Source organism: Tupaia chinensis, unplaced genomic scaffold (assembly GCF_000334495.1).
Source record: "Tupaia chinensis unplaced genomic scaffold, TupChi_1.0 Scaffold000259_1, whole genome shotgun sequence".
NCBI lineage: Eukaryota > Metazoa > Chordata > Mammalia > Scandentia > Tupaiidae > Tupaia > Tupaia belangeri.
This window is the reverse complement of record NW_006159739.1, coordinates 1,669,796-1,681,368: the sequence shown is the minus strand read 5'-3', so window position 1 is coordinate 1,681,368 and position 11,573 is coordinate 1,669,796. Positions and strand designations below refer to the sequence as shown.

The following is an 11,573-nucleotide window of genomic DNA, read 5'->3' as shown; positions in this document are numbered from 1 at the left end:
AAAAAAAAAAAAGACTATAAAAAAAAAAAAAAAAAAAAAAAGACTGAAGAGAAGGTTGCTATGGTGTCCAGGGATGTTAGCCTATGCTAATACATTACAATACAAGGACAGAGGGAAACAAATGGCTGTAAGCTTTATTTTCCTCTTTAATTCATTTATTTCTTCTATGAGTGACAGAGGCAAAGAGAAACCCTATCAGGATCCCAACACTGTGTGATCCACCAGCAATCCTGGATCACAGGCACTCTGCATCTGGCATATTCAGAAAGGTCTCTGGAAGCAAATCTGGAACTCTCACATAAGGGTCAGCCTCACAAAGCATTACATCTTTTTTTTTTTTTTTTGAGAGGTTTTTGCTATAGGGTGCGTACGCTCACCAGAAAGACAGAGAGAGAGAGAAACAGTAAGCAAGAAATCACCCCCCCGGGGAGATGGCCACGCCACAATCCCTTCTCCTCCATTCTCCTCTTGGGATCTTGGGCACACACGCACATGCACCCGGCGTGAGTTTAAGCTGCCGGGTCCGGGACTCGAACTGCGGTCGACTACATGGGAGTTCAGCAACATAGCCATTACAGTAACTGCTGGTCCCACAGAGCATTGCATCTTACCACTGAGCCACTTTCCAACCCCTTAACTATTTTTAAAGGTAGAAATAACAGGGCTTAGTAAGTGATTAGATATAGAAATTGAAAGAGAGGGAAAAGTTTTGGAACCTATACAATGATATCATTGAATGAGATGGTGAACATAGGGGGAAGAAGCAAGTCTGGGGGAAACAGAGAGAAATGTAAGCTACATTCTAGACAATTTGAGATTGAGGCGCTTTGTTAGACATCAGAGAAGTAAAACCCATCTAACACGCTCCAACTGAAGCTCAGATGATAGAAAAGTGAAGCTTAGAGGCAGAGAATGAAAATAAGAGGCAGAATAGAAATGTGGTTAGAGCCTACGTTTTGGAGAAGAAACACTGAGGGTTCAAGTTCTGATTCCAAGTGTCTACTAATTTTAGGCAAGAAAATTAAATCTCAGTTTTACCTTAAAGTATAAATAATAACAGAATCTACTTCCATAAATTATTGTGACAATTAACTAAACAACACATATAGAAAACAAAAACACCAAGTCAGGATAGTTGATAACGTTTTTGTAGCAAGGGAAAGATAGAAATGAGTTCTAAGAAGGATATGCATGGGTTTCAATTGGTGGTAACTATTTATTTATTTATTTTGACCATAGGCCACGTCAGTCATAGGGGAATAACAGAGAAAGAGAGAGGAAAGTGAGAAAGCACTGCAAAAGGGGGGTGGCCACATCACAATCCCTTTTCCTTCATTCTCCTATGAAATTTTTTGATATCTATGCACACATGCCCAGTGTGTTTTTCAAGCCACCAGGTCCAGACTCATACTGCTCAGTCAACCTGGTGGGATTCACCTGCCTTCACCACTCTGGCACTGGCTGTGCTAGCTCAGTAATTTTTTAAATAAAGCAAAAAAAAAAAAAAAAAAAAAGTGTTAAATATTGCTAAATCCTGACGTTTTCTACTATATGTAGCTTTATTATTTTCCGTATTTTCTTTGTATTTTAGATATATTTTATAGTAACAGGAAGAAGGCGTGTACGGCACATAGTTACTAGCACTCAACAAATGTTATCAACATTAAATGGAATTATTATTATTATATAAAATTTATGAAAGCATCAGACACATAATAGGTATTCCTAAAGCACAGATTGTGTCAGATTTGACCTGGATTTAAATCTTATAATTTCTGTTTCTCTCAGCTTCCCAATTTATAAAATTTGATCATCCTAATAACTACCATTTCACATAGCCACTCAAAGGATTAAATATGCTAATATGTGTGAAGTTCCTGAAAAAGTGTCAGATTTAGACACTCAATTAGTATTTACTTAATCTAAAAAATACAAGGTAGATATAGATTTTTTAAAAAATGTTAAGACCAATTTAGTAAATTTAATATAAAGCTTTTGAATCTGAATTCTAACCTGTTACTCTTTTACAAGGTATATTTTACTAGGTACCCCATAAGTCAAACTATGAAAAGACACACAAAAGTTTCATGCAGCTAAATGCCATGTACATTCTGCTGTAACAGCACTAACACATCTCAATTTTTATGTCCACTTTTATTCATCATACTGATATTTTTTTCACTAGGCATAACTTGAAACCTCAAAGTCATTACCTTATTTAATCCATCTTATTAGGTGGTTGTTATCTCATTCTACAAATGAAGGAACAAGCTCACATAAATTAAGATAGAATCCAGATCTATGTTATTAGTCCAAACATAATACTCATTCCACCTTATGTACCCAAGAAGGACACCTTTACAAAGCACTATGCAATCTGAAAGATTATATTAGGCAGTCTGAGAGAGAAATCCTTATCATCCATCTAAGATAGTGCTATCTTCTTAGCAAGACTAACCTACTCATAGGCAGATTACTTACACATTCTGAAGACTTTCTAGTTCTTACGGATTGATCACTCTGTTGCTGGGGTGAACCAGCCACTTGCTGGGCATTTACAAGGTTGCGGACCAGCTGGGCTGCTAAGAGAAGGTATCAAAGAAAATCAACAGATAAAGAAAGTAGCAAAGAAATGACAATCAATAAATACTCTTCTCATGCAAGAGTCTCAAATCTCTCTGAAACTTTATAAATTTGGACTTTTAAAATTAGTTTGTGTTTGTTTAAGTCATTTTTCAATTCTTTAGAGCACCAAAAAAAAAATAAAAATTCACTGGTTCTAGAAACAAGAAAAAAATGACATAATGCTTTTCTAATGGTGACAACACACTTAAGAAAAAATATTTATGCAAGAAGAATCTTAGTAACTGGAAATCACCATGTCTAAAATATTCTATTTTTCCTTTCAGTAAACTTCTGTTTGGGTTATTATCTAATTCTTAAAATTCTTTGTGAACTACAACAAGAATAGATCTCCCTTTTCCATAAATAGAAAGAACTAGGATTTCTCCTACATGCTTCTAAGAAAAAAGTCTCACATGAATAATGTTATACTGAAAGCAAGAGAAATAAGTATTCTGACTCAAATCCAAAGAATTCTTAGAAGGAGCTGAATACAACAAACTGTAGAGACCTTGATAGTGAACATATCCAACCACTGTTCAAAGTACAATAAAATACAATAAAAGCCATCCTGTATAAAGAAATTGGAGACAGCAGGTGGCATAGTGGTTAAGGTGCTGGACTCCCATATGGCTGACCGACCACGTTTGGAGTCCTAGACCTGGTGGCTTGCTTTCTTACTTTCCTTCTCTGGTAAGCACATGTGCCCTATAGCAAATGAAAAAATAATAATAAATAAACAATTCTTTTTTAAAAAAAAGAAATTATAAAGTCCCAAATCATACAACTTGTTTTAAAATAGAGAGTAATCCTGGTCCTTAGTCATTGATCAACATAAATGACTTATTTCCATCAGAAACTTTTTTTTTTGCCTTTTCTATTTACCTGCCACACTACTATTTCTCTGACGAGCCAGCTTGACTTCTGGGCACTCCCTTCGTACATGTCCTGCATCTCCACATATAAAACATCTGAGATCTCTGGGGTCTCTGAAGTCTCGAGAGTCGTGGACATCTCGGGGGTCAAGAAGATCTCGAGAGTCTTTCTCTTCTTCATTCCCTTCCTTCTCTTCTTCGCTGTCTTTCTTCTTTAGTCTAAACAGTAAACTGCTGATACCAATAATGTGGGGCTAGGGACTTGTAAAATGAGTCAACGAACAAACTAAACTGTACAATAGTCTCATGAGAACATAAGAACATACCCATTATTTCGTCCATCTTTTAAAGGCAAGAGAACTCACATTTGTAACACACAAACTCATGTGGCAGAAACCAGGTATTCTAGTAGTTTATAATACAATATTTTATTTTTAAATTTTTTCTTATCAAATTTTAAACTTCTAATGATCCTTCAGAGTTGGTATTTATTATCTCCATTTTAAAGAAGAAATAGGTTTAGAGAAGGTAGGTGCTCTGCCTAAATTCAATACTCAATAGACAGTAATAATGGAAATTATGAGTTTACTCTGCCTAAAAAGTTCCAGATTCTTATATTCGCCCAGATTTGTTGATCAAGAAGGGAGTTTTTTGGCCTAGTAAAACCAGAATATAGGGAACCAGCAGTTAGCGTAATGGCTATGTCACTGGACTCCCACATAGTCAACCGCGGTTCATGTCCCGGACCCGGTGGCTTAAAACTCACGCCAGGCGCGTGTGCATGCGTGCCCAAGATCCCAAGAGGAGAATGGAGGAGAAGGGATTGCGGCGTGACCATCCCCCCTGGGGGGTGATTTCTCGCTTTCTGTCTCTATGTCTCTCTCTGTGTGTCTGGCGAGCGCACGTGCCCTACAGTGAAAATCTCTCCAAAAAAAAAAAAAAGCAGAATATAGAACTCAGTGGGAATATGACTCATAGATATATTTTAAGGGGTTATTTAGGGTATTTATTATAAAGGTATATCTCACAATATATATCTCAAGAATTCAGTTAATTGTATTTTAATTACAGTATTGGTTTGCAAGACTGTGAGGTCCTCAGCAAGAACCCCTAGTCTTAGTATATTTTTTCCCTTGGATCCTATAGTAGGTGTCAATTAATGCTTCTTTGATTTAAAAATAAAATGGATTAATGAATACATGAACAAAAGAAAGTTAAAAGACATTGTTATACCACAAATAATCCTCACTCTATTATAAATTCAAATCAAATGAACATTTATCTAAGGTCCAATGAACTTTCTCATTTAAACATTTTTGAAAATGATTATATATAATAGCTATAAATTGGGCTTGCACTTAGAGTCCCTGTAATGTTGATACATAACAATTTACTAACCTTTTCCTTTTAGGGCAGTCTTTCATATAGTGGCCTATTTTTCCACACACACGGCAACATCGATCATTGGGAGCCAGTTCTCCATCTGTTAATACCCTGGAATCAAAGAAGTACTCCTAGGGAGAAAATGCAAATTAATTAATTAAAAAAATTTTTTTAGAGGTTTCTGCTATCGGGCAAGTGCACTCACCAGAAAGACAGAGAGAGACAGAGACAAAAAGTGAGAAATCACCCCCCCCTCCCCCAGGGAGGATGGCCACGTCACAATCCCTTCTCCTCCATCCTCCTCCTCTCAGGATCTTGGGGACGCATGCATACGTGCCAGTGTGAGTTTAAGCCACCAGGTCTGGGACTCTAAGCATGGTCGACTACATGGGAGTTCAGCAACACAGCCATTACATCAACTGCTGGTCCCATTTATTTTTTAAATCTATTTAGTTTTAGTATTATTTTATTTAACTTTATTTATTTACTTATTTTATTTCTATCAAAGAAGGACAGAGCAAGATCAAGAGGGAAAGGGTAAAGTGAGAAAGCAAGCTGCCAGGTCCAGGACTCAAACCATGGTTAGCCATATGGGACTCCAGTGCCTTTAACCACCATGCCACCTGCCAGCCGCTATTTATTTATTATTTTTTAAGAGAGATTTTTGCTATAGGGTATATGCACTTGCTGGAGAGACAGAGAGATGGAAAGCAAGAAATCACCCCTTGGGAAGATGGCCATGCCACAATCCCTTTTCCTCCATTCTCCTCTCAGGATTTTAGGTACACATGCGCACATGCCTGGCATGAGTTTTAAGCTGCAGGGTCTGGGACTCGAACCATTATTGACTATATGGGAGTCCAGTGATGTAACCGCTACACATCTGCTGCCCCCAAAATGCAATTTTACTAGGGAATATAAGACACTGTCATACTTTTGAATCTAAATGGAAAGGAGACCAAGATACAAAAGTGTGTGTGTTTATGTGTGTTTAAAAGACAGGTATCAAATATTTCGCTGTAACTTAAACCACGATATGATACTAGGATTCAGAGCCCAGCTCACGGTCTGGTGGTTAAGGCAGCTGGATCTCTCATGGTCAACTGTGTGGTCAACTGTGTGGATTGAGTCCTGGATCCAGTGGCTTGAAACACATGTCGGGTGTATATGCATGTGTGCCCCAAATCCCAAAAGGAGGCCAGTAGGTTGTGTGAAAGTTAATGTACCAGATCCCACATGGCAAACTGTGCAGTTTGAGTCCCACACCTGGAGGCATGAAAATCACACAGGGCAAGTGCGTACACGTGTGCCCATATTCCTGAGAGGAGACTACAGAAGGAATTGTGGTGGGGCCATCCCCCTTGGGAGGTGATTTCTCACACTCCTCATGCCTCTCTGGAGAGTACACACACCTCATAGCCAAAAAAAAAAAAAAAATCCAAAAAGGAGGGTGAAATGGAGGAGAAGGGCTTGCAGTATAACTAAGCTCCAAAGGGGTGGGGGTGGTTTTTCTGTTTTGCCTTTCTTTTTGGCAAGCACATATGCTCTCTGGCAAATTAAAAAAAAAAAAATGAAAGAAGGAAAAAGAAAAGGAAACAGGATTCAGAAACATCATCAACATCAGAGTTCCTAATTGTACTCATTGCTTTACATCTTCATTACTCAAAGTTGGTATAGATGAATGAGCAAACCTCAGTAAACTAGACACTACTTTCATTTTCATCTTATACAGGAAATTTTAACTCTAAAGAGTTCAAGTCACTTGCTCACAGAAAAAGAGCTGGTTAAGTCTCAAATAAAAGTTTTAGAGGTAAGTTTATCTGACTATAAAGCTCCTCTACACCAGCCCACTTCTAGAAAATAATTATTATTATTACTATTATTATTCTGGTGAGGTTTTTGCTATAAGGCGCATGCACTCACCAGACAGACAGAGAGAGACAGAGAGACAGAAAGCGAGACATCACCCCCCCAGGGTGGCCACACCGCAATCCCTTCTCCATTCTCCTCTTGGGGTCTTGGGCACGTACGCACATGCACCCAGCATGAGTTTTAAGCCACGGGGCCCGGAACTCGAACCATGGTCAACTACATGGGAGTCCAGTGACATAGCCATTATGCTAACTTGGTCCCAGAAAAGAATTATTCTCTGTACAAAAGAGCTTTACAAACATAAGGCAATACATTGGTTTATTTCAAATATGACTGGACTTGTATACAATTTTTAAAGAACCTGTAACACATATCATATAAAGTAAAATATACCTAAGGAGAAGGTAATGAACTAACAAATAATTTCCCTTAGTCTTAGAACCAGACTTACCCTTCCAAGCTTTAGCTCAGTTTTATAATGTCAAAAAGACTAGTTGGTCCTAATAGTACTCATACAAATGAACACATTCACTAGCTGTTTTCAAATCTATGTAAAGTCAAGGATAAAACCAAAATAGAGGGGCCAGCAGATGGCATAATGGTTACGTTGCTGGACTCCCATGTAGTGGACCGCGGTTTGAGTACCAGACCCAACAGCTTAAAACTCACACCAGGCGCGTACATGTGCATACCCAATGTCCTGAGAAGAGAATGGAGGAAAAGGAACTGCAGCGTGGCCACCCCTCCTGGGGGGTGATTTCTCGCTTTCTGTCTTTCTCTCTCTGTCTCTCTGATCAGCGCGCAATCCCTATAGCAAAAAACCTCTCTTAAATAAAAGCAGAATAAATATATCCAATAAGATAGCTATATAGAACAAAACAAACAAACAAACAAAACAAGTATTGGTAAGGATGTGAGAAAATAATAACCCACATAATATTGCTGATAAGAATGTAAACCAGCACAGTCACTTAACAAAACAGTTCGGTAGTTTATCAAAAAGTTAAAAATAAATGTATCACAATCATACAATAATTCCACTATCATATATAAATAAAAAGAAATGAAAACATACATATAGACGCATAAAATTCTGTACACTAATATTCACAACATTACTAACAATAGCCGATAAGTAGGAACAACCAAGCTGTCTAATAAATGAATAAATAAAACATGGTATACCCATTCAATGGAATATTATTCAGCCATAAAAAGGAATAGAAAATTGATACGTTATAGCATGGATGAATCTTGAAACTATTCAGTCATCAGAAAAAGTCCTAACGCATTTTTGCATAGAAAACATAGGAAAAAATATGTGATGACTTTTCCCATGACCCAGTATTATGCTAAGTGAAAGAATCCAGTTCCAAAAGGCTATACACTGTATGACTCCTTTTATATGAAATGTTTAGAATAGGCAAATCTAGAGACAAAGAGATTAGTGATTTGGGGACTGTCTGCTAATGAGGACAAGGGTTTCTTTTAGAGAGGACAAAAATGTTCTAAAATTAGATTGTGGTAATGGGCTGTGCAACCTAAACATTTCCTAAATTCCAATGAATTGAACATTATGTGACTTATATCTCAATAAAGATATATTTATAAAAAGGATAAGAGATATACTCCACATTTATTTAAATCAGGTACCTTACCATATTGATAAAGCAATGTAGCTAATTAAAATTTTCATTATCCTATTTTCTGTCAGAACAAAACAAAGGTCTTTCTCAATTCACCCAGTTGCTTGAGGCAGAAACTTAGTAATCATCCTAACTTGTTTTCTTTCATCTATCACTTCTAATTAACTGATAAGTTGCATCCATTCTATTTCTGAATATCTACAGAATCCACTTTTTCTATCCCACCATTCCAACTACAGTGACCTAAAACTGAGGTCAGCAAATCTGTTCTGAAAAGAGTCAGGTAATAAATATTTCAGGTATTGTGGCAAAATTGAAGATGTAATACAGGAATTTATATAATGAGAGAAAGAAAATTTCCACAAAAATTTTTATTGAGGAAATTATTAATAGAGCATAATTTTTTTGCAATACAAGTCTGCTACTGAGAAGAATGGAATTCTTTTGGGGAGGACAGTGCTTAATGAGGGTTCAAAGTCAATGTTCTTTATCACTGAAACTGATGGTATATATTCATCTATAAATACTCATCTGTGATTATATAGTTTTAAGTCTTTTCATTTATTTCCTGTATCAATGAGCAAGAGAAACGGCACCTCCAACAGGGTGTTGATACTACAATTAACCTCCAGCTTCAGCCAACACCTCTTATCCCCAGATCACGAGCACATATGTGCCTAGCGTACCCAGTAATGTCTCCAGACTTGAATAAGGTCCCACCCTCCTGTGGGATTGTCTTGCAAAAAGTGTCATGTTTCTGTTTAACCGTATGGCCCCTTACAATTATATTTTATGTATTTCATCTCTGAAAATGTTTTTAACAGATGAGGTTAAAGATTCAGATAGAGAGAATAAAGAAAGGATTCACAGTGCCTATGGAAGGATTATATTCCTTTAAGGAAAGATATCTGCAGTTGAGGGCAGATTTATATATCTAGTAGCAGGAAGCTGAAGGAATACTTATCTGATACTACCTATTGTATCAGAGAAAAATCATCTACTAAGAGTGAAAAGAGCAGCAGAGAAAGGTGTGACCAAGTACAGAGGGTACTAAATTTTTTTTTTTGGAGAGGTTTTTGCTATAGGGCGCATGTGCTCGCCAGACAGACAGAGAGAGACAGAGAGACAGAAAGCGAGAAATCACCCCCCAGGGGGGATGGCCACGCCACAATCCCTTCTCCTCCATTCTCTTGGGATCTTGGGCACGCACGCACATGCGCCCGGCGTGAGTTTTAAGCCACTGGGTCCGGGACGCGAACCGTGGTTGACTAAATGGGAGTCCAGCAACATAGTCATTACACACTAACTGCTGGTCCCCAAGAGGGTATTAAATTTTGAGTAAAATAAATAAAATGTGAAATAGTTATTATGGAATGGGAGACACAGGTAATCAAATAAATGTCTTAAGAGACCCAGCTGTGGTCCCATGAGCTTAAGATGCCATGCTCCATAGTCATGAGCAGTTAAGGTGTGCTCTACAGGTGTGTTTATGGGTCCAACCTAAAGGACGGGCACAATGACATGTGCCTGTAATACCAGCAGCTTGGGGAGGCTAAAGTAGGACCATAATGAGCTCAATGCCAGCCTAGACAACATAGTGAGATTAAGTCTGAAAAAGAGCGATGGGAACCAGCAGTTGGCGTAATGGCTATGTCGCTGGACTCTCATGTAGTCAACCACAGTTCGCGTCCCAGACCTAGTGGCTTAAAACTCACGCCGGGCGCGTGTGCATGTGTGCGTGCGTGCCCAAGATCCCGAGAGGAGAATGGAAGAGGAGGGACTGCAGCGTGGCCATCCCCCCTGGGGGATGATTTCTCATTTTCTGTCTCTCTGTCTCTCTCTGTCTTTCTGGCGAGTGCACGCGCAAACAAACAAACAAACAAAACCTCTTGAAAAAAAAAAGAGCTATGAGTAGTGGCACACACCTACAGTCCCAGATGGGAGGTTGAAGGCACAAGGACTGCAACATGGCATGACTCTTTTTGTTTTGGCCAGAGAGCTTGTGCACTCACCAGAGAGAAACAAAGAGACAGAGAGAGGGAGGGAAAGAGCACCCCCTAATGTAGTATGGCTACTATAATCCCTTCTCCTCCACCTCCTTCCTTCCAAGATTTTGGGCTTGCATGAACAAGCACTTGGCATGTATCTCAAAACACCAGGTCTAGGACTTGAACTGTGGATTGGCCACGTGGGATCTGGCTGCCTTAACCACCAGGCCACAGTCAGCCTGAAATTGCATTTAAAATAAAAATAGCTTGGGACCACCAGATGGCATAACAGTTATGTTGCTGGACTCCCACGTAGTCCAATGAGGTTCAAGTCCTGGACCCGGTAGCTGAAGGCATGTGTGCTTATGTGCTCAAAATCCCAAGAGAAGAATGAAGGAGAAGGGACAATGGCATGGCCATTCACCCTGGAGGATGATTTCTTGCTTCTGTCTGTCTGTCTGTCTCTCTCTCTGTCTCTCTGGCGAGCACACATGCCTAAAGCAGAAATCTCTCTCTTTTTTTTTTTTGAGAGGTTTTTGCTATAGGGCTTGTGCGCTCGCCAGAGAGACAGAGAGAGAGAGAGAGACAGAAGCAAGAAGAGACAGAGAGATAGAAAGCTAGAAATCACCTCCCAGAGGGGATGGCCACGCCGCAATCCCTTCTCCTCCAGCCTCCTCTCGGGATCTTGGGCACGCACGCACAAGCGCCCGGCATGACTTTTAGCCACTGGGTCCAGGACTCGAACAGCAGTCGACTACGTGGGAGTCTAGCGACATAGCCATTACACTAACTGCTGGTCCCAGCAGAAATCTCTCCTACAAAAATAAAATAAATTAAAATTTAAAAATAAATGAATGAATGAAAGAAAGGAAAAAAAATGTAATAAAGAGCCAGCAGATAATGTGGAGGTTAGGGTGGGTCCCACAAGGCCAATTACACAGTTCAAGTCCCAGACCCGGCAGCTTAAAAACCAAGCCAGGCACATGTACATACATGCCCAAAGTCCTAAGAGAAGAATGGAAGGGAAGGGATTGTGACCTGGCCATCCCCTTGGGGGCTGATTTATCACTAACCACCCTCGGACCCCTGTCTCCCTCGAGCAAGCTCATGTGCCCTATCATAAAATTTAAAAATTAAAAAAAAAAAAAGAAGGTGTTAGCAGATGGCAGAGTGGTTACATCACTAGA

At 39.1% G+C, this 11,573-nt stretch overlaps 1 protein-coding gene across 12 annotated transcripts in view; it reads right to left on the bottom strand.

The window, feature by feature from the left end:
- Positions 1 to 11,573, bottom strand: part of TUT4 (terminal uridylyl transferase 4) — a 210,706-nt gene that overhangs the window by 13,350 nt on the left and 185,783 nt on the right. For 7 of the 12 annotated variants that reach the window (XM_014588140.2, XM_014588142.2, XM_027772226.1 and 4 more), the window contains 3 exons: positions 4,896 to 5,011; positions 3,508 to 3,731; positions 2,482 to 2,582 (listed from right to left, as the gene is read on the bottom strand). In XM_014588140.2, coding sequence (XP_014443626.1) covers positions 2,482 to 2,582; positions 3,508 to 3,731; positions 4,896 to 5,011 — 441 coding nt within the window. The remainder of the gene's footprint in view (positions 1 to 2,481; positions 2,583 to 3,507; positions 3,732 to 4,895; positions 5,012 to 11,573) is intronic. The other 5 variants (XM_027772227.1, XM_027772230.1, XM_027772228.1 and 2 more) reach the window with 3 other exon arrangements.